Source organism: Cololabis saira, chromosome 5, assembly GCF_033807715.1.
Source record: "Cololabis saira isolate AMF1-May2022 chromosome 5, fColSai1.1, whole genome shotgun sequence".
NCBI classification, from domain to species: domain Eukaryota; kingdom Metazoa; phylum Chordata; class Actinopteri; order Beloniformes; family Belonidae; genus Cololabis; species Cololabis saira.
The window spans coordinates 1,510,287-1,533,992 of record NC_084591.1 but is presented as its reverse complement, the minus strand read 5'-3'; the positions used below and the strand labels follow the sequence as shown (position 1 = coordinate 1,533,992).

General features: G+C 45.8%; 1 protein-coding gene across 1 annotated transcript in view; it reads right to left on the bottom strand.

Moving 5' to 3' along the window:
- Positions 1 to 301: 301 nt before the first annotated feature.
- The window catches only part of tdg.1 (thymine DNA glycosylase, tandem duplicate 1), a 37,074-nt gene continuing 13,669 nt past the window's right edge, over positions 302 to 23,706 (bottom strand). The window contains exons 7-11 of the mRNA XM_061720759.1: positions 22,855 to 22,937; positions 22,645 to 22,739; positions 10,090 to 10,261; positions 8,864 to 9,028; positions 302 to 660 (exon numbers count right to left, since the gene is read on the bottom strand). Coding sequence (XP_061576743.1) covers positions 539 to 660; positions 8,864 to 9,028; positions 10,090 to 10,261; positions 22,645 to 22,739; positions 22,855 to 22,937 — 637 coding nt within the window. The 3' untranslated portion in view covers positions 302 to 538. The remainder of the gene's footprint in view (positions 661 to 8,863; positions 9,029 to 10,089; positions 10,262 to 22,644; positions 22,740 to 22,854; positions 22,938 to 23,706) is intronic.

Here is a 23,706-nt window from a genome sequence, read left to right as displayed (position 1 = left end):
CGGGCCCCGACGCCCCGGGCCCCGACGCCCCGGGCCCCGACGCCCCGGGCCCCGACGCCCCGGGCCCCGACGCCCCGGGCCCCGACGCCCCGGGCCCCGACGCCTCGGGCCCAGACGCCTCGGGCCCCGACGCCCCGGGCCCCGACGCCCCGGGCCCCGACGCCCCGGGCCCCGACGCCTCGGGCCCCGACGCCCCGGGCCCCGACGCCCCGGGCCCCGACGCCTCGGGCCTGACGCCCCGGGCCCCGACGCCTCGGGCCCCGACGCCCCGGGCCCCGACGCCCCGGGCCCCGACGCCCCGGGCCCCGACGCCCCGGGCCCCGACACCTCGGGGGCCGACGCCCCGCCACCTCCTCAGTGAAGCACCTTTGTCCCTGATTTCACATATTTAAAAGACTGTCGAGAGACAACCGCACATGCTTACAAAAAGAAAAGTCCTAAACGTGTCTGGTTCCACCTGGACACGACTAAAAACTGGATCAAATCTAAACCTGGACCTGGAGAGGTTCAGGGCTGGTTCCTGGTTCCTGGTTCCAGCTCAGATGCCGTTAATGTCTGGGATCTGATCCGTGAAGTTCTGCTTCATCCACTGTCCGTCCGGGAGCTCCGTCGACCCCGCCGCCGCCTCCGAAGCCGCCGCCGCCGCCTCCTGAGCGCCTTCTGCACGTGAACAACACACACACAAACCGGACTGATGAGGTCTGGGGAACCGGCTCCCTTTTCCTCTCTCTTCTCCTTCCGGCCCCATCTCCACAATCTGTTTACCCTACAACTGGCAGAGAACCTTGAATTCCACAACCGAACAATAATTATGATCTGGTTTTGCATTGCTGCAGCCCATTCCATCCTAACTCTCCCCCATTATAGCACTTTAACGCCCCGTTTACACGGAGCAAAACGGTGGTGTTTTCATGCGTTTTGTTCGTTCGTTTACACGAAAACGGAGCTCAAAGTCTCCAAAAACAATCATTTCTGAAAACTCCGGCCAAAGTGTAGATTTTTCAAACCTCCGTCTTCAGGTTTGCTTGTAAACGGAGAGAAACGGAGATTTAGGCTTCAGAACGTCACATTATGAGACAGAAACGTCACCAGCGTCATGAGTGACACCTGTGGTTACAATTAGTTTGTAACCGTCAATATTTTCTTGTATTTTACCTGTTTTATATTCTAAAGTCACACTTAAAAGTAACTCCACTTCTCTGTCACTCCAAACCAAAGACTCTCGTTCCGTCTTCTCTTTGACTTTTTTCTCGACATTTTGACTTTTTTCTTGACATTTCGACTTTTTTCGACTCTTTTGCGCCGCCCTAGTGGCTCTTGGAGATTTTTCAAAAATGTTTGACCTTTTTTTTCATTTTTTTTCTTTTTTTTTTCTTCTTTTCTTCCTTTTTTCTTTTTCTTCTTTTTTCATTCTTTTCTCTTTCTCTCTTTTTTCTTCCTTTTTTCTTTTTCTCCTTTTTTCATTTTTTTCTCTTTCTCTCTTTTCTTCCTTTTTCCTTTCCTTTTTAATCTTGACCTTCCGACTTTCTTCTCAAAATTGACTTTTTTCTCAACATTGACTTTTTTCTCGACATTTTTGACTTTTTTCTTGACATTTCGAGTTTTTTCTCGAAATTTCGACTTTTTTCTTGACATTTTGACTTTTTTCTTGACATTTTTGACTCTTTTCTCAACACCAAAGACTCTCGTTCCGTCTTGGAAGTAAAGCCTGAATTATGGTCCCGCGTTAAATCGACGCAGAGCCTACGGCGTAGGGTACACGGCGATGCGCACCGTACGGTGTGCGTCGCCGCGTACCCTACACCGTAGGCTCTGCGTTGGTGTAACGCGGAACCATAAATCAGCCTTAACTGGAAGTTACACGTGTCATTTGTTGATGTTTTTCCAGGATTCTGATTGGCTGGCATGACGTTAACAGCGTATTTAATGCGGATTCGTGTAAACGAAGAGATTTTGAAAACGATCTTGTGTAAACGATGGAATTTTTCAAAACGTAGAGGGGGAAATATCCGTTTTTGTAAATACCCGGCTCTGTGGAAACGGGGCCTAACTTTAAACCCTCAGCACTTTAACTTACTCTGGAACTTTACCGCCTAAACTTTTAACTGCTAAATGTGAAACTATGTGTGTAATGTATTCACTATTGTAATATATGTAAATGTCTGTAAGATGGTGTTAGTATGAAGATTGATGTGTCAGCTTGTTCTCCTGTTCCTTCTATCTTAAATAGAAGCAAAATAACAAGAACAGAAACTTTTTGCAAGCTTTATTTGTATTTGTTTTAACTTATTGTTTAACTTGTCTTTCTTTTATAGAACTGAAAAAAAAAAAAAAAAAATTTTTTATTCTCATTAAATTATGGAATCATTTTTCAAAACGTTTCAAAATATGCCTATTTGTGGAAAAAATATGTAGTATTTGAGTTCCATAAAAGCTTGTTATTTGTTTTCTTCCTAATTGTCCTTGTGGTCAAGAACCCCCAACACTAAAATGGTTTGGCCGCTGATCAAAATTTGACGATATCATTTAATTCAACCATTAGAACGGTCAAAATGTCCGGTCAGCACAAGTCCGGTGATCAGAAAAGAGAAGAAGAAAAAAGAGGCCTCAGAGATTCTCTACACAAATATTTTAAAAAGGTGGTGACGGTGAAGCTGGAATTAATAAAGTCAGCGTAGAGCAAGGTAAGAAACAGTTACAACGTTTACCAACCTTGTAACTTAACCTAACTGGCTAGCTCTAATGCTAACATCCATTAGCTTGTATAAAAACCTGAAGAGCAGAGGGAGAGGAGAGGAAGAGGAGAGGAAGAGGAGAGGAAGAGGAGAGGAAGAAGGAGAAGGAGAGATCCAGGCCCAGGGGGGCCCATCTTAGATTATTCTGTCCGGGGCCCCGGCAGGACTGTCAGCTGGCCTGCTAGTACCACTAGCCCTAAAAATGAAGCCACGGGTGTAGGGTCCTTGTAATGTTCCCTAGGGATTGGGACAGCTCTTGCTACGTCACTGCGTGGTTTACGTTCGGGTACGTAAGCGACTGCGTAGTTACGTTTGCACAAACGTCACACCATATCAGGAAGCCCAGAGATAAAAGCTGTTTTAATTTCAGCTGTAGCGCTGTTAATATGCCACTTCATTACGTTTTAATATTTTTTCCAGGCGTAAAAGTAACCGTTAAGATCCCCAACCTGGGCTCAGTTTATCAAAATAACGCCTGTTAAGAAATTTGATCCGAAGTTTTGGGGATGAGAAGAGCCGCCGGCTCGGGAGCTGATTTATGGTTCCGCGTTAAATCGACACAGAGCCTACGGCGTAGGTTACGGCGTAGGTTACGGCGTACGGCGCCCGTCGCCGCGTAACCTACGCCGTAACCTACGCCGTAACCTACGCCGTAACCTACGCCGTAACCTACGCCGTAACCTACGCCGTAGGCTCTGCGTCGATTTAACGCAGAACCATAAAACAGCTCCGCTATCTTCACTTCAGCTTTATCTGAAAGTGTGTAAATGACCCAGATAACAGCTTTGTGGTTTCTGAAAACTATTATATCAGAAACATCCAAAACAAATCTGACGAGTCACAGGATTATTTCTCTCTATTTCCCACAAAAGAAATGCTTGTTCCCTCTGTCAGAATCTGAGACGAGTCTGCCTGTTTGCCCTCGGTCGGCGAGTCAAATCGACGCAGAGCCTACGGCAGGGCTATTCAATTGGCGGCCCGCGGGCCACATGCGGCCCGCCAGGAGCTATTATGTGGCCCCTGGTCATATTTAAAAAAAGGGGGTGTTTGTTGGAAAAAAAAAAAAAAAAAAAATTTTTTTTCTTTTTTTTTTTTTTTTTTTTTTAATAATAGTTATGCACCGAATGTTCGGCCGAAAATAGCAAAAAAAACACTTTCGGTGTTCGGTGGAATAAGTGGGGAAAAAAAGTTGGATTTGGAAAAGCCGCTTGGTGATGAGACGGTCACGGGGCGCACAGCGCAGGAGATCGGGGAGAGAGAAGAGAGAAGGGCCGATGCGGTGGAGAACGTTCACTGTCTGATATGACGAGATCCTCCAAGAAAATAACTTCAGTTCCGAGCTCGAGCTGTTTTCTTTTTATTTAAATTGTTTTTGAGAGAGTGCCAACTGCGCTGCGCTGCGCATAATTTTGTTGGCCCGCTGCCAGCCTTGAGACACAGGCAGACAGCCATGCCAGGAATGCGTTCACACAAGGTGCGATTTTTATTTGTAATGTGTGCAGAGAATGCATATAGCATTTAAGTTTAAGATGCTTGGTAGCCTTTTTTTTTTAGTCGGTTAACGATGCATAGTGTTTGTACATGTTAATCTCTGTTGGAGATGTTTTTTACTTCAGATTTTTTGCCAGTGTTGCACAGTGTTAATGTTTGTCACATTATTATTAACCTCCGTTGTATAGAGGACTTATTGACATCATTAGGCTTCTAGGATTGGCCTGAATTTTTTTCATTTGAATAAGTGAGGACTTTGCATTTCAGATGGAACTTCTAAGCCTCCTATAATTTCATGTGATTGTTTAGTTTTGCTGATATAATGCACAGATGTGTCATTAATAAAGGAGCTTATGGTTAATATTTTGGTTGCTTATTTATAACATCAAACTGGCTACTATGGACTGAAATACTTGTGCTCAATGCTTAATATAATATTCAAATAAGGAAATCTTGGTGGAAAGTGGTGCTTTTTCATTATGGCGTGTTTTATTAAAAGTAGGTCAATATCAACTTCATTAAGTTTGCACAATGCATGGTTTCAAAATGAACTTGCATTCAAAATAATATTTCTTTATCTGAATATTATATTTAACATTCACAATTACTAAATCTGGAGACAATTAATACATAATTCATATGTAAACTAGATATATTCAAATGTATAATACAAATGTATTATATATATATATATATACATAAGTCTTCGTCTTTGAGTGCAAAATACATTTGGAAAACCCCTACATTTTCAAATTGTGCGGCCCTCTCCATACAGTCCTTTTGCAGATGTGGCCCCCGGCCAAATCTAATTGAATACCCCTGGCCTACGGCGTAGCTTACGTAGCCTACGGCGTAGCTTACGTAGCCTACGGCGTAGCTTACGTAGCCTACGGCGTAACCTAACAGCCTTTACTCCGGCGTGATTTTCGCGAACAACGGACAAAAAAGTGATTATGTACATTCACTGAGTGAATATTATGAAAGTAAAATATATATTTCTCGCTAGAAATGTAATCAAAACGCATTTTTATGCAGAGACTAACTCAAAATATTGATTTTATTCACTAAAAAATAAGAAATGTCCGCCATGTTTTTTTTTTTTGATTCAGTCCGCAAATGACGACGAAAAGCATTCTGGGAAATTCTGGGAACAGCCAATCACAGAGTGAGCTGTTTGACCGACGTCCCGACGCCGATTCCACAAAGCTCCCGACCGGAGCCGACCTGTGGCGACGTGCGGGACACACCGGGGGAACTAACGACAGACGCACCGACGCTCACCGACGGCCCGACGGCCGATTATCGGCTTGGTGTGTCAGGGCCTTATGAGCTAAGCATTTCCATATGAAAGCCCATTGAAAAGCATGTGAATGTAAGTCCCATTAATGCGGCTTTAGATACTTGATTTGGAGTTGTAACTTGATTTGGCTTTTTGTTCTAGCCCTGAACGACTAAAGGTTTGTTCTTTTGTTTGTGAATTGTGTGTTTTGTGGCAATTTTTTTTACTTTTGGCTTTATTGAAAGCTATTGTAACAGCCCTTAAATATAGTGGTTTTCCCTATGACGTTTTGTATTGGGTAAATGTTGAAACCATTTTTGTGAATTTAAGAAAAGGAATATTGTACAACTAATAATGAACTTTGATTTAAGAGATATTGATGACTCTTTTCTGACCTCGTCCAGGTCAGGTTTTTTTAGTTGAAACCTTTGAATGGGTTTGGACAAAGAATCCCTCTTCAATCCTTGAAACATATATTTAAAAAGTAGCATCCGTGCAAAAATCCTTTCAAAATAAATATTTCATAAATAATTGAGGAAAATATAAGTCTAAATTCATAAAATATTTATGATATTTTTTTTTTTTTTTTATTATTATTATTATACTTTATTTATTTTGGTTTAATTAATGTTGTGAAAAGTAAAAAAAAAAAAAAAAGGGGGAGAAATATTGATAATTATATTGTTATTGTAAATATTTCTTTTTTTTATGCCCTCAATAAAAAAAATAAATAAATAAATAAATAAATAAATAAATAAATTCATAAAATGAATTTTATCTTCAGGAGTAGGCTATTCAACTTATTATCCTAAAACCGCAGAGTCTCCCCACACCAGGATGGTTCCACCTAACCTGTCAATCACCTGACTTCACCTGTCAATCACTTGGACCAACGATGGAGTTGTGTTTGAAGCGTAGCAGCAATATTTTTATGTTTACTAAATCAGTTTCAGTGCTGTGTTTTAGGTCTTACAACCAAAAGTGCTTTGTGCTGGTTAGGGGGTACTTGGCTGAAAAAATATTTCACAGGGGGAACATCACTGAAAAAAGGTTGAGAACCACTTTCATAGTCCATTATATATTTCCTATTCTTAATTCGTTTGAATTTAGCTAACCCGATTGGCTACACCAGCGCGGCGCTGACGGCTACCTGTGTTGGGGCCGGACGAGAAGGTGCAGTGGCCGTTGTGGCTACCTGTGTTGGGGCCGGACGAGAAGGTGCAGTGGCCGTTGTGGCTACCTGTGTTGGGGCCGGACGAGAAGGTGCAGTGGCCGTTGTGGCTACCTGTGTTGGGGCCGGACGAGAAGGTGCAGTGGCCGTTGTGGCTACCTGTGTTGGGGCCGGAGGAGAAGGTGCAGTGGCCGTTGTGGCTACCTGTGTTGGGGCCGGACGAGAAGGTGCAGTGGCCGTTGTGGCTACCTGTGTTGGGGCCGGACGAGAAGGTGCAGTGGCCGTTGTGGCTACCTGTGTTGGGGCCGGACGAGAAGGTGCAGTGGCCGTTGTGGCTACCTGTGTTGGGGCCTGACGAGAAGGTGCAGTGGCCGTTGTGGCTACCTGTGTTGGGGCCGGACGAGAAGGTGCAGTGGCCGTTGTGGCTACCTGTGTTGGGGCCGGAGGAGAAGGTGCAGTGGCCGTTGTGGCTACCTGTGTTGGGGCCGGACGAGAAGGTGCAGTGGCCGTTGTGGCTACCTGTGTTGGGGCCGGACGAGAAGGTGCAGTGGCCGTTGTGGCTACCTGTGTTGGGGCCGGACGAGAAGGTGCAGTGGCCGTTGTGGCTACCTGTGTTGGGGCCTGACGAGAAGGTGCAGTGGCCGTTGTGGCTACCTGTGTTGGGGCCGGACGAGAAGGTGCAGTGGCCGTTGTGGCTACCTGTGTTGGGGCCGGACGAGAAGGTGCAGTGGCCGTTGTGGCTACCTGTGTTGGGGCCTGACGAGAAGGTGCAGTGGCCGTTGTGGCTACCTGTGTTGGGGCCGGACGAGAAGGTGCAGTGACCGTTGTGGCTACCTGTGTTGGGGCCTGACGAGAAGGTGCAGTGGCCGTTGTGGCTACCTGTGTTGGGGCCGGACGAGAAGGTGCAGTGGCCGTTGTGGCTACCTGTGTTGGGGCCGGACGAGAAGGTGCAGTGGCCGTTGTGGCTACCTGTGTTGGGGCCTGACGAGAAGGTGCAGTGGCCGTTGTGGCTACCTGTGTTGGGGCCGGACGAGAAGGTGCAGTGGCCGTTGTGGCTACCTGTGTTGGGGCCGGACGAGAAGGTGCAGTGGCCGTTGTGGCTACCTGTGTTGGGGCCGGACGAGAAGGTGCAGTGGCCGTTGTGGCTACCTGTGTTGGGGCCGGACGAGAAGGTGCAGTGGCCGTTGTGGCTACCTGTGTTGGGGCCGGACGAGAAGGTGCAGTGGCCGTTGTGGCTACCTGTGTTGGGGCCGGACGAGAAGGTGCAGTGGCCGTTGTGGCTACCTGTGTTGGGGCCTGACGAAAAGGTGCAGTGGCCGTTGTGGCTACCTGTGTTGGGGCCGGACGAGAAGGTGCAGTGGCCGTTGTGGCTACCCGTGTTGGGGCCGGACGAGAAGGTGCAGTGGCCGTTGTGGCTACCTGTGTTGGGGCCGGACGAGAAGGTGCAGTGGCCGTTGTGGCTACCTGTGTTGGGGCCGGACGAGAAGGTGCAGTGGCCGTTGTGGCTACCTGTGTTGGGGCCGGACGAGAAGGTGCAGTGGCCGTTGTGGCTACCTGTGTTGGGGCCGGACGAGAAGGTGCAGTGGCCGTTGTGGCTACCTGTGTTGGGGCCGGACGAGAAGGTGCAGTGGCCGTTGTGGCTACCTGTGTTGGGGCCGGACGAGAAGGTGCAGTGGCCGTTGTGGCTACCTGTGTTGGGGCCGGACGAGAAGGTGCAGTGGCCGTTGTGGCTACCTGTGTTGGGGCCGGACGAGAAGGTGCAGTGGCCGTTGTGGCTACCTGTGTTGGGGCCGGACGAGAAGGTGCAGTGGCCGTTGTGGCTACCTGTGTTGGGGCCGGACGAGAAGGTGCAGTGGCCGTTGTGGCTACCTGTGTTGGGGCCGGACGAGAAGGTGCAGTGGCCGTTGTGGCTACTACCTGTGTTGGGGCCGGACGAGAAGGTGCAGTGGCCGTTGTGGCTACCTGTGTTAGGGCCGGACGAGAAGGTGCAGTGGCCGTTGTGGCTACCTGTGTTGGGGCCTGACGAGAAGGTGCAGTGGCCGTTGTGGCTACCTGTGTTGGGGCCTGACGAGAAGGTGCAGTGGCCGTTGTGGCTACCTGTGTTGGGGCCGGACGAGAAGGTGCAGTGGCCGTTGTGGCTACCTGTGTTGGGGCCGGACGAGAAGGTGCAGTGGCCGTTGTGGCTACCTGTGTTGGGGCCGGACGAGAAGGTGCAGTGGCCGTTGTGGCTCGCAGCCGGGCCTCCTCCAGCCGGGCCTCCCTCAGCCGTCCTCTCGGCGTACGCTCCGCCGTAGGCGTCCTCGTAGCCGGGGTCGTACGTCTCCTCCTTGATCGCCATCCGCTTGGCGTCCTCTGTGGGCGGAGAGAGGAGAGTCAGGCGCGCATGAAACCACAACGTCTAGGTCAGGGCTGGACAAACTAAATGTTTTAGAGCCATATTGGACCAAAAACACAAAAAAACAAATGTGTCTGGAGCTGCAAAAAATAAAAAGTCTTGTATCGAATGAAGAAACACATGCTGCATGTTTGTATATTAGTTAGAACTGGGTCCTCCGCTGCAAATGTAGCTGCTAATGTCTTTGTCTTTCCACATGACTCTTTTTGTTATGCAAATGTACGGAAGAGTGTTAGGGCCAGGCAGGAGAAAAATAAAATATTTTAGGAGGTGTAAGATTTTTTTTTCATTATGCACTTCGAGAAAAAAGTCAAAATGTTGAGAAATAAGTTGAAATGTTGAGAAAAAAGTTGAAATGTTGAGAAAAAAGTCGAAATGTTGAGAAAAAAGTTGAAATGTTGTGAAAAAAGTCAAAATGTGAAAAAGAAAATCTAAATTTCGAGAAAAAAGTCGAATTGTAGAGAAAAAAAGTTAAAATGTTGTGAAAAAAGTAAAAATGTCGAGAAAAAGTTGAAATGTTGAGAAATAAGTTGAAATGTTGTGAAAAAATTTGAAATGTTGAGAAAAAAGTCAAAATGTGAAAAAGAAAATCTAAATTTCGAGAAAAAAGTCGAATTGTAGAGAAAAAAAGTTAAAATGTTGTGAAAAAAGTTGAAATGTTGAGAAAAAAGGCAAAGTTTCGACTTTATTCTTGAAATTGTATTTCAACATTAATCTCGACATTTCGACTTTTTTTCTGAAAGAAAAATCTTCCTCTCAAATATTTTTTCTCCTGCACGGCCCTGATACTCTAGTGTGGTGCTGAAATGTTTATTTATTCTACACATTTTTACAGCTTTGGAAAACAGAATGTTTGTGTCATGTTTTCCAACAGAAACCACATTAAAACTAAAATATATTTCCCTCCCCCATCGATTTCCACTTTCAAACATTTCTGAAAAAGCTCCAGAGCCGCCTGCGGCTATGGAGCCGCGCGCTGCCGACCCCCGGTTCAGCACTAAGATGAATCCCGGCTCACCCTTGGCCAGGCCCAGGTCGAAGCTGTACTGGATCTCCTCCACCTCCGTGCTCTTCTGGACGCCCCTCAGCTGGTCCCGCAGCTCCCTCAGCTTGATGTAGAAGTGGACCTTGTCCTGGGCCCGGGGGAACTGGGCGCAGCGGGCGCTGGAGGACGGCATCAGGTACAGCGCCTGCTCAACACAAACACAGGATCAGGTACAGCGCCTGCTCAACACACAAACACAGGATCAGGTACAGCGCCTGCTCAACACACAAACACAGGATCAGGTACAGCGCCTGCTCAACACACAAACACAGGATCAGGTACAGCGCCTGCTCAACACACAAACACAGGATCAGGTACAGCGCCTGCTCAACACACAAACACAGGATCAGGTACAGAGCCTGCTCAACACACAAACACAGGATCAGGTACAGCGCCTGCTCAACACACAAACACAGGATCAGGTACAGCGCCTGCTCTGCTCAACACACAAACACAGGATCAGGTACAGCTGCTCAACACACAAACACAGGATCAGGTACAGCTGCTCAGACACAAACACAGGATCAGGTACAGCGCCTGCTCAGACACAAACACAGGATCAGGTACAGCGCCTGCTCAACACACAAACACAGGATCAGGTACAGGGCCTGCTCAACACACAAACACAGGATCAGGTACAGCGCCTGCTCAACACACAAACACAGGATCAGGTACAGCGCCTGCTCAACACACAAACACAGGATCAGGTACAGCGCCTGCTCTGCTCAACACACAAACACAGGCTGGTGGACGACCAGACACCAGACTTTAGGGGTGACCAGGGGCCTGTACTACGAAGCAAGTTCAACATACCCAGGATATCTTTTCCTTATCCAGATACACTAACCCGGACAATTGCAATCACGCTAAGCGGTCACACGACGGTGGTTATCAACTCGGTATATCAACCCAGGTTTCTCCAATCTGGATATGAGCGCGTGCACATAAAAGGGGCGGTGTTTTCAGCGCATGACCAATCGCAAGCATGGAGAAGTCCGCTGTCAGAGCCGCTTATTTCAGTAGCGAAGAGCAAACAATAATTTTACGGAAATATGATGAGTATAGGCATATAATACAGGCAAAAAGCAACACAGTTGCAGCTGCAAAATGCAGGAAAGACAGCTGGCAAAAGATCGCTGACTGTATAAATGTGTAAATTCATAAGGATATAAACATATATTTGAATATTCTGGGAATCTTAATCTTAAACTGTAAACCATGATCAGCAATATTAAAATAATAAAAGGCTTGCAATATTTCAGTTGATTTGTAATGAATCCAGAATGTATGACATTTTTTTGTTTTTGTGTTTGCATTACAGAAAATCACAATATTCAAATTTTCTGAGACAGTCCTGTATATATTGGTTCTATAACTATTGTTGTTGACCGATAACTTGTGCTGATGCTGTACCAAAGAATTGGGTTTTTTTATTTATTTTATTTAATTTTTTATTTTTTCAGGAGGGGGGTATTTAGTATTTTAAAGTGACTTCTCAGAATGTTCGAGGGACGAACTTGAAAATCCCTTTTTTGCTATCCCCTTACAAATGCATCTTCTTTTTCATTTCTTCTTGATTTATTTATTTAATTGGTATTAGTTTTGGATTGACTGTACATCGGATTTTGGGTGATGATTTGTTTTATTTATTCATTGATTGATTTATTTTTTATTTTCTCCTCCACCTCTTTTTTCTTTTTTTTTGGATCGTTCATACAGGTACTCATCAGGGAAAGCAAAGGGGTTTTGGTGGTCCCTGAATACGCGTTCTCTTCGGAGGGATCCTCTCACGATCCGCGCACCGAGCTCCACTGGATTCTCTTCGAAAGGGCATGCCATTTTCCAAGAGAGCTGATTGGTCAGTGGGCGGTGCTTTTATACCCGGCGATCTGTATCTCGAACATAACCTGCTCCGGAGCAGGTTAGCGGTTCAGCATAAGTTACCATGGCGATGTACCCCGGTGAGAAGTGAACCACCGTCGTAGTCCTGAAAACCCAGGGTTAAACCTGAAGTTACCTCGCTAACCCCAAATCCCGCTTCGTAGTACAGGCCCCAGGTTCCTCAGACGACCAGACACCAGTCTCAGAGCTGACCAGGTTCCTCAGACGACCAGACACCAGTCTCAGAGCTGACCAGGTTCCTCAGACGACCAGACACCAGTCTCAGAGCTGACCAGGTTCCTCAGACGACCAGACACCAGTCTCAGAGCTGACCAGGTTCCTCAGACGACCAGACACCAGTCTCAGAGCTGACCAGGTTCCTCAGACGACCAGACACCAGTCTCAGAGCTGACCAGGTTCCTCAGACGACCAGACACCAGTCTCAGAGCTGACCAGGTTCCTCAGACGACCAGACACCAGTCTCAGAGCTGACCAGGTTCCTCAGACGACCAGACACCAGTCTCAGAGCTGACCAGGTTCCTCAGACGACCAGACACCAGTCTCAGAGCTGACCAGGTTCCTCAGACGACCAGACACCAGACTTTAGGGGTGACCAGGTTCCTCAGACGACCAGACACCAGTCTCAGAGCTGACCAGGTTCCTCAGACGACCAGACACCAGTCTCAGAGCTGACCAGGTTCCTCAGACGACCAGACACCAGTCTCAGAGCTGACCAGGTTCCTCAGACGACCAGACACCAGTCTCAGAGCTGACCAGGTTCCTCAGACGACCAGACACCAGTCTCAGAGCTGACCAGGTTCCTCAGACGACCAGACACCAGTCTCAGAGCTGACCAGGTTCCTCAGACGACCAGACACCAGTCTCAGAGCTGACCAGGTTCCTCAGACGACCAGACACCAGTCTCAGAGCTGACCAGGTTCCTCAGACACAGGTCTGGAGGATCTACCGTGGAGCAGGGCTCCAGACTAACTTTTTCACAGGTAGCACTGGTGCCACCTAGCTTTTCATTTAGTAGCACTAGGGTTGCAAAGGGGTGGAAAATTTCCGGTAAATTTCCGGAAACTTTCCGGAAACTTTCCATGGGAAGTTAAGCTGGGGAATTTTGGAAATATTCAAAATTGGAAACTTTCCATGGGAATTTATGGGAATTATTGGGAATTTATGGGAATTTATTGGAATTAACTGGAAATTGGGGGTAATTTAAACAAACTGTATCATATCCAAACGTAAATGTAAATATTTATTTTGTCTTAAGCAGATATCCATGCAAGATAATACAAAAACATGACATTTCAACAGATTTATTTGAGTAGAACTTTAGTTTTTATTCTTGTATGAACAATTATTTTAATGAACAACAAAAACATGAATGTTGAGTAAATACTAACTCACCCCACTCCCCCACCCAATCAAAAAGTAATGCAAGTTAAACATTAATACCATTATAGATCAAATATATTTATCCCATAATATTATCAAAACTTACTTGACTTTATATAGTCCGTGGGCTCAAATGTGTGGCTTCAATAGTCTTGTGCTTTGAGCTCAAATGTGTGGCCTCCAGGCTTCAAGAAATCACCTGTGCATGTGATGGAGGAATGCACAGTGCCTGTAGGGGGTGTGGCCTCAATAGCCCTGGAGTAAGCTGTGTGCATGTGATGGAGGAATGCACAGTGCATGTAGGGGCCGTGGCCTCAATAGCCCTGCAGTAAGCAATGTGCTGTGTGCATGTGATTGAGGAGTGTACTTGCATTAAATCTGGTTGTTTTAGCCAAGACTATGCTACAATATATTTCCCCCCCAACTATATTTAAGTTCCCTGTTAAGGGCCAACCTTCAATTCTGTAAATTTCTTATTTATTCCCGTTAATTCCCGTTAATTCCCATATATTCCCGTTAATTCCCATGGAAAGTTTCCAACTTTGAAAATTCCCGGAATTTTGCAACCCTAAGTAGCACCAAAACAAATTAGGTAGCACCATATTTTTCCATTGCACATAACATATTTAGAAATACTACAATAAGGTTCCCTCAATTAACATTAGTTACATTCCTTCCTGCAACGGGCCACATGCCCTACAGCGGACACACACCATGGCCTGTCCCTGTATCTTAACCACGGGAACTGTTCCAGCCATTGTTGTTGAAAGCTGTACTTTTTTTTCTTCTCCCCACTAGGGTTGCCACCTTTCAGAAATAGAAATAAGGAACGTTCCCCTTTTCAGCGATTTTCGCGAGCGCTAAAAAAAGGGACATCCCCAAAACGTCTAAAATGCATAGAAATGTATATATTTTATATGAAAAAACTACCGTATTGACCCGAATATAAGACGACCCTGATTATAAGACGACCCCCTCTTTTACAAGACTCAAATTTGAAAAAAGACTTTTTTTTAACACCAAACTAAATTTTTATAGAGAAAATAATTACAGTACATCTGAAACAAATGATTATAACAATATATTTGAGAGAAAAGGCATGCCTCATTCAAATCATCATCTTAAAGTTTGCATCATAACTTCTTCGTCCCACTTTTCTCCAGATTGTCGCTAGGTTTCTCCATTTTCTGTTATCTCTTCTCTTATTTTCTTCTCTTTTCTTTCTTACCGCTATTTTTTATTTTTCTTCTTCATGCTACTGCTATTTTTATTTTTCTTCTTCGTGACATGGGTTCTCTTTGGCCTGGGGAGTTGAGTTCGGCATTCGCTTTAAAGATATCTGGCGCCATCTAGCGGTGTAAATGGGTATAACGTCTAGACCCCGAATGTAAGACGACCCGCACTTTTTCAGTCTCATTTCAATGCAAAAAACCCCGTCTTATATTCGGGCCAATACGGTAAATGCCGTAATAGCATTGAACTTTCATGACCGTACAGACAGCCTGAACCTGAGCATGGTCATCGTAAATTTAACAAAGTCTGCCTGCATTGGGCAGTTAAACAGAACCGCACCTAAATTAATTGACAAAACGACAAAAGACAAGCAGCTCCTTGTCTTTCAGAACTGTGGTGTGGAACTCCGAACAGTCTGCTCAAAGTTCAGTGATGAGGAGCAGCTCACTTCATGAGCTCCACTGAACTATTTGTTATAATTTTGATTATTTAATTCTTTATTGATTTCATAAAATATTCAAATTGTTTGAGATTTTTTTATTTGCGGTTTTCATTAGCTGTGGACCATAATCATCAAAATTATAACAAATAAAGGCTTGAAATATCTCACTTTGCATGTAGTAGGAAATAATATATTTGTTTGACCTTTGACCTTTACTGAAACGAAGTAAGTTTAGCAATATATTCTAATTTTCCGACCTTCACCTGTAGATTATGACCAATAAATAAGAGCATAATATATGTCCCGTATCACACCATATCAAGCTCAGGGGATGTTTCAGGTAAGAACTGTGCCACAGGAGCCTGGCTCCTCTGGGATGTTATATTACTGTTAGGATTTCATGAAATTGTTAAAAGCTCAAAGCATTTCCAACTCTGGTGGGCTTTCTCTTTATATTCAAAGTAACCTTGTATGTAGCAAAACACGGAGCCCCCTCCTGGTGTGACGGGTAGACTAGAAGTTAATTACAATATACATACCATTGTTGAGAGGACACATTGGGGGGAAATAGGTGGTTTAGCATCGGAGGGTCTTATCTGTGTTCTGGGGTGGCACCCCAGGTGAGAGAAATAACAAAGGAGATAGAAGTGACACGTTTGGGGTCTTTCCCGTTCCCTCCACCAATGAAATTCACTTGCAAAGAACACCCCCCTTTAGAGTATAAATTCAACTATAGTCCAGTCATTATAGGCCAGAATTAGGCTAAACCTAGGACAAATTGCAACAGTAGCAAACTCAACTGATTTTGTATCCTCAATATGTCTTTAGTGAGAGAAAAAAAGTCCCAAGGAATCCCATCATGGGAAATGTGTTTTTTTTCAATGTTTTGTTACCCCTATGACACCTACTTGATTGCTGGCAGGATCACTGACGACACTGTCTTTCAGAGATTGTGACGCGTTCAAATTTTGAGGTAGCTCAAAAGTAAAGATACCATTTGATTCTAGACAACCTCAGGTTTCCAATGAGACCAACCATGTCATGTTACCTCATTGGAAAGGGGGCTACATACCTAATTATTCAAAGTTAAGACGATTTTTTGGGGAGGGAAATATGGCCATCACCATTTTTCAAATGGTCCCTTGGCCTTCTACCTCAATATATGTTAATGGAAATGGGTTACATGGGTACCTACAAGCCTCCCCTATACAGACATACCAAATTTATGTCAAGCCCATGTAGTTTTGTGCAAGAATCATGTAGTGTTTTGCATGCTGTACAAATATGTAATTTCCGCCTATTATAAAAACTGTGTATTTGCCCATTTCTGCACACTGGGAGTCAGGAATGTCATTGCATAAATTGGTATTTCTTGACAGCTGAGACTCTTGTGCATCCAATGAGCCCAGATGTAAGCTATTCATTTGTGCAGCTTTACTGGAAATTTTATGAACCCAAAAATGGTCATCAATATAAACTAATGATAGGAATGTTAATTATTACATTCACTCTCACCACCATCGGAAAAGCTGCAGGGGTATAGATGTGAGGTAACATTAACTCTCAAAAATAAAGATAATAATCAGATGTAGATTTTCCTTTCATTTTAAATTTACTATACACAGGAATTATATACTTTGTTTCACACAGTACTGTATTGCTTTATGGCTGTGGCTGCTTTCCATGCCTGCCTGTGCAGAAGTCAACCAGGCAATGAAAGCACTCACAGGGGTCAACTTTAATACTGGAGAGCAGAACCGAGACATCACCGAAGCAAGGCAAGCCTGTGACTGGAAGGATACACTGAGCGTTCTTGCCATTGCAACTGCAACATAACAAGATCAAGATGGCTGACATGTAAACCATCCCAACCGCTTTGAAATATTTATCCATTTCCTCTAAAGTCAGAGACCCTTGCAGGTAAAAAAAAAATATATATATACATCAAGTAACATATAAGCATTATAGATGTGAACATTTCAAAGTATTGTTTAATATAAGATTTAGTCAGTTAGCTATTAATCATGCTAGCTAACATTACTGTGATAGTTATTGCAATGTACAGAATAGCTTAAATAATGTTGATGACTGTGTGTACTGAACTGTGTCAGTATCACTCTTGACTCTTGACTCTCTTGACTTGTAGTAAATGTTACATTAACCACTTAAACCCTATATGGGTAACCGGACTCAGGGCTGAATGCTAGTGTTGTTTCTGTTTTCTGTAATTGTGGGGAAAGCTTCCACTGACAATAGCTAATGGTGATCATCCCAGCAAGTCGAGCGTTATGTTCCTGCCCATGATTGATCTGAATCCTGGGGATAGCACATGCATCTTCTCCACTCTGACCTATATCTGTGACCATGCGAGACGTCACAACGTCACTCCGATAATCACCTTTGATCAGCCACTCTGGTGGAAGGCCCTTGGGATTGTCAACTCCCAACCCAAGGACAGTGAACTGAGACAAATAGTCTTAGTTTTGGGTGGCTTCCATGCAGAGATGAGCTTCCTCGGTTGCATCGGACACCTGATGGCCTCATCTGGCCTCCAAGAAGTGCTGGAGTTGATCTACGCTCCAAACGCTGTGATCCACATGATGTCTGGCAAGGCTGTTGCACGAGCGGTTCGTGGACACTCAATCGTTGATGCAGCCTTGAATGGACTGATGCTGGCCGATATGTTCAATGTCCATCTACCAACGAAAACTGGAGTTCCAGACAACAGAGTGGAGGGAGACTCTGCCACATCGATGGATACAAATCCTCAGGTGACTGATGTGAGCAGTGTTACTGACCTAGACAAAGCTATGGAGATCTATGAGCAAGTAATGGATGGGACTATATCTTCTGAAGAGGCCTCTCAGTCTGATGTTCTAGTCAGGATCAAAGACTGCCTTAAGAAGCCCATCACGTCCACCAAGATGACCTCCAGAACTTCAGCCCTCTGGTGTCAATACATGGATATGCAAGACATCCTGCGAAAGTACATCTGTGCAGAATGCACCGGAAACTGGTCTTTACATTTGCAGCCTATACAGGACATGCTCCCTTATCTGGCAGCATCAGGACATAACTTGTACACCAAATCTGCCAGACTTTATCTTCAGCAGATGCTCAACCTCAGGACTGAACATCCAGATGTACATCAACACTTCGAAGAAGGGTTCCATGTCATCCGGCGGAGTGATCGCTTGTGGGCAGGTCTCTCAGCTGACCTTGTCATCGAGCAGGTTCTGATGAGAAGTATGAAAACCAGTGGTGGGCTTACCCGGGGGCAAGGGATGACTGAGCAACAACGTCTGCTGTGGCTGCTTTCCATGCCTGCCTGTGCAGAAGTCAACCAGGCAATGGAAGCACTCACAGGGGTCAACTTTAATACTGGAGAGCAGAACCGAGACATGACAGAAGCAAGGCAAGCCCGTGACTGGAAGGATACACTGAGCGTTCTCGCATATCTACAGGAGCGAAATCCCTTTGACAAGGACCCAAGTCTTCGCAATATAGCCACTGGAGAGCATGCCCTTTCCATTGTCAATGTAGATACTGCACAGGCTGTCGGCACATCAATCCTGAGCTCTATGGATGGTCACACACCTGCAGAGTATACTTTCAAGAGGAAAGATCAAGCTGTCACTCTCGGCATGAAGTCATCTGTAAAAATAGATGGAGATCAAATCCAAGTTGATCCGCAGCTCCTCTTCCAGAGACTGATGATAGTGGCACAGAAGTGTGATGAACTGGAGTCAGCCCTGAAGTATGAGCTCTGTAGCTATCTGCCAGCTCTTTTTGATTCCTCTCTGCTCCTTCGAGAAGCAAAAAAGCCTGCCCTTGCTGATGCCATCAGGAAACACGTTGGGCCAGATGTTCCAGCAGACAATGTGGTTGATGGCAGCCAGTACGTCCTGGATGGGGGAGCACTCCTACAACGTATCCCGTGGTCCATTGGATCCACTTACACATACATATTCCACCAATACACACAGTATGTGATAAAGAAGTATGGAAAGGCCGTAGTGGTGTTTGATGGATATCGATCTAACAACACAAAGGATATGACACACCAGAGACGTTCTAAAGGAAGGATCGGAGCCACAGTGACGTTTACAGCTGATATGACACTTACCATGAAGAAAGACGAGTTCTTGACCAACAGAGATAACAAGCAGAATTTCATTTTCATGCTTAGTGCAGAGCTACAGAAGGCAAACTGTGAAACCTACCATGCCTCAGGAGATGCTGACCTGCTGATTGTGCAGAAAGCTGTGCAGTGTGCTACCACCAACAAGACCGTGCTCATAGGAGATGACACAGACCTGTTGGTGCTTCTATGCCACCATGCCAGTCTGAAGTCTTGTGATCTATTCTTCTGTTCTGAAACAAGACAGAACACAAAAAAGACCCACATGTGGAACATCAAGGCCACAAAACGACTGCTCGGCCCAGATATATGTAAGCACATCTTGTTCTTACATGCAGTTCTCGGATGTGACACAACATCTCGTCTTCATGGGGTCGGGAAGGGAACCTCCTTAAAAAAATTCAAAGAGAGTGCCCTGTTTCGAGAGCAAGCCAACGTCTTCTTTGACAGTTCATCTTCTAAAGATGATGTAGCAAGGGCAGGAGAGAAAGCCTTGGTGATACTGTACAATGGCAAGCCAGCAGACACCCTGGACTCCCTCCGATACCATCGGTTCTGTGTGAAAGTGGCATCAAGCTCCACTCATATTGAGCCACAGGCCTTACCACCTACATCAGGGGCAGCAAAATACCACAGCCTGAGAGTGTACCTACAAGTACAGGAATGGAAGGCATCAGCCTCCGGTACATTTGCATTTTTACTGTTCTTGCACTGATCATGTATATACCTACATTTAAGTGTGTCAATATAACAATAATCTTGTGTCCCATTCCTGCTCGGACAGTACCAAATACTCATGATGAATGACAAAGTGCATCTTTTCTTACAGACGAACGTAGTCCGACGGACTGGGGTTGGCTCAAGTCTGGCGAGGGATTTGTGCCAGTCAAGACCACCCTACCCCCTGCACCTGAGAAGCTCTTGAGGGTCATAAGATGCAACTTCCAGTCTGACTGCAGCACCCTAAGATGCAGTTGCAAAAGAAACACCATGGAGTGCAGTCCGGCCTGTGGACACTGCAGAGGATCCAGCTGCATGAACTCAAAACAGATGGCCTGTGATGAGGATGAAGATTAGATTGTGTAGTGTTGTATTGTGTAAGTGATTTAATTATTTGACCAGTCTAGCCATTTTTGTACTTTACCTTATTTTTTTCTCTGTCCTTACTAACCGTCTCCTGTTCATCCCTCAGCCTTATCTCCTGCCCTGCCAAGACACCAGAGCCCCCATCTCCATGGACCTATCCCCACGGACATAAACCCTTGAGCCCCATCCTCGTGGACTGAGCTCCACAGAGCCTATCTACTAATATTCCAAGAAAAAAAAATGTCTTTATCAAATGTTTTGATTAGTTCTGGCGTGTATGCTAATTGGTGCATATCAAATAAAATAATGTGTGATTTGCATGAGTAAACAGAATAATTCAATGAAGTTGTGATTGACTTTTTTCCTTGTCTTTCTGTGTGTAATCAGCCTGTGAGTTTTTATAGTGATATCTAAAAGTAAAATTTTGAACCCCATTCACAACTATGTTATAACAGGCATTTTTCGATATGAATATATATAGGTCGTTTTCAAAACTTTCCCATGATGGGATTCCTTGGGACTTTTTTTCCCTCACTAAGGACATAATGAGGATACAAAATCAGTTGAGTTTGCTACTGTTGCAATTTGTCCTAGGTTTTTTCATATAATGACTGGACTACTAGGCTGATGACCACGGTGTGCATTTCTCTCCTACCCATGAGAGAAGTGTTACCATCCGGCCGGAAAAAACCTTGTGCTTGACATGATTAAAAGTTGTATTAACCTGTGATTCCATTCCACTAGTCTTTCTTGGTTCTCCAGACAAACGAACACATATTCTTTCATTACGTTATTGGAGGTTCCTGCAGCATGCTGTCTGACACACCTCAGAGAGACCTCCGTTTCCTCTTTTAGGACGAGGTGGGGTGTCTGGAGCCTCTGGATACATCTTGACTTGACTTTTTTTTTGCTTAAAGCCGCGCGTGTCGGTGCAGTTAGCAGCAGTGAGAGGTAAAGCCTGATTTATGGTTCCGCGTCAGACCAACGCAGAGCCTACGCCGTGCGTTGCACGTCGCCGCGTACCCTACGGCGTAGACTCTGCGTCGATTTAACGCAGAACCATAATTTAGGCTTAACTAGGCAACGGAGCGCAAAGGGGTTCCGTATTGGTTCAATACGGAACGCAACTTTTAATTCCCAATTACCAAACAATTCCGTATTTCAAGTGACGGGTGGCGAGCCCACTCCCCACTCTCCCCCGCCTCTTTCGCCAACCTGTCACTCTCTTCATCAGAGGAAGAATCCTTGATTCTTGTCGCTCCCTCTGCTAACCCTTCTCCTCCTCCTCCACCACCAGCAGCCTCGTTTGTTGCTTCCATGGTTGCCTCTGGCATTTTTCTTCTTAAAATAATCCACTATAGACCGCTTCGTACTGCATCTGCTTTGTTTACCTTTTTGAGCGCGCTGCGTGTACGCGCGTGTACGCGCGCGTGCACTGCTGTGCGCGTGTACGCGCGCGTGCACTGCTGTGCGCGTGTACGCGCGCGTGCACTGCTGTGCGCGTGTACGCGCGCGTGCACTGCTGTGCGCGTGTACGCGCGCGTGCACTGCTGTGGGCGTGTACGCGCGCCTGCACTGCTGTGGGCGTGTACGCGCGCCTGCACTGCTGTGCGCGTGTACGCGCGCCTGCACTGCTGTGCGCGTGTACGCGCGCCTGCACTGCTGTGCGCGTGTACGCGCGCCTGCACTGCTGTGCGCGTGTACGCGCGCCTGCACTGCTGTGCGCGTGTACGCGCGCCTGCACTGCTGTGCGCGTGTACGCGCGCCTGCACTGCTGTGCGCGTGTACGCGCGCCTGCACTGCTGTGCGCGTGTACGCGCGCCTGCACTGCTGTGCGCGTGTACGCGCGCGTGCACTGCTGTGCGCGTGTACGCGCGCCTGCACTGCTGTGCGCGTGTACGCGCGCCTGCACTGCTGTGCGCGTGTACGCGCGCGTGCACTGCTGTGCGCCTGTACGCGCGCGTGCACTGCTGTGCGCGTAATGTGCGCAGACCGTACCAGGTGCAGTCAGACAGAGAGAGAGGAGAAATAGGACTAGCAGGAATGGGCCAGAAAGTAAGATTGTATTATCAACCACTCCATTAATGCACTAACACAGCAGAGTGAAAAAAAAAAAAAAAAGTTTTTTTTTTCCACTAGTCCTCTTGCAAGTAGCACCGGAGCGACCTCATTCAATTTTAACTCGCACCTTAATAAATTAGGTCGCATATGTCCCACTCTGGAGCCCTGCCGTGGAGGTCTGGTTGAGAATCTGAGCTGGAGGTCTATGTTTATGCTCAGAAACCGGACCGGCTGGAGGTTCTGGACCCGTTAGCCAACATGACCTGAAGGTCCGACTACTCACCACGTCACACTCGGGGATCTTGTGCGGCTGCAGACCGAAGTCCAGCTTTTTGGGCTTTTTACCGAACATCTCTCTGCAGAACATCTCGTAGATACCTGGAGGAGAAGAGAGGAACCGGGTCAGACCAGGACCTGGACCTGGACCTGGACCTGGACCAGGACCAGAACCAGAACCAGGTCCAGAACCAGAACCGCTCTGGGCTCAGCTTACATTTCCCGTTGAACACAGCGATCAGCGGCCGGTACTTAATCAGCTTCTCCACCAGGATCTTTCCTCCCTCGCGGAGCTCCTTGCTGGAGACAGAGACGAGCAGAACCATCAGAACCATCAGAACCGATGGTTACCGGTGTTGGACCACGTCCAGTGATCATGTGACTGTTATAAATGTTTTTTTTGTTATTAATTACCGTATTGGCCTGAATATAAGACGGTGATTTCTGCATTGAAATAAGACTGAAAAAGTGGGTCGTCTTACATTCAGGGTCTAGTCCAGGGGTCGGCAACCCAAAAGGTTGAAAGAGCCATATTGGACCAAAAACACAAAAAACAAATATGTCTGGAGCCGCAAAAAATGAAAAGTCTTAGAATGAAGGCAAATGGCGAAAGGTGAAATGTCGAGAAAAAAGTCGAAATGTCGAGGAAAAAGTCGAAATGTCGAGAAAAAAGTCGAAATGTTGAGAAAAAAGTCGAAATGTCGAGAAAAAAGTCGAAATGTCGAGAAAAAAGTCAAAATGTTGAGAAAAAAGTCAAAATGTTGAGAAAAAAGTCTAAATGTCGAGAAAATAGTCGAAATGTCGAGAAAAAAAGTCGAAATGTTGAGAAAAAAGTCGAAATGTTGAGAAAAAAGTCGAAATGTCGAGAAAAAAAAAAGTCGAAATGTCGAGAAAAAAGTCAAAATGTCGAGGAAAAGGTCGAAATGTCGAGAAAAAAGTCAAAATTTTGAGAAAAAAGTTGAAATGTCGAGAAAAAAGTCGAAATGTCGAGGAAAAAGTCGAAATGTTGAGAGAAAAAAAATTTGAAATGTCGAGAAAAAAGTAGAAATGACGAGGAAAAAGTCAAAAT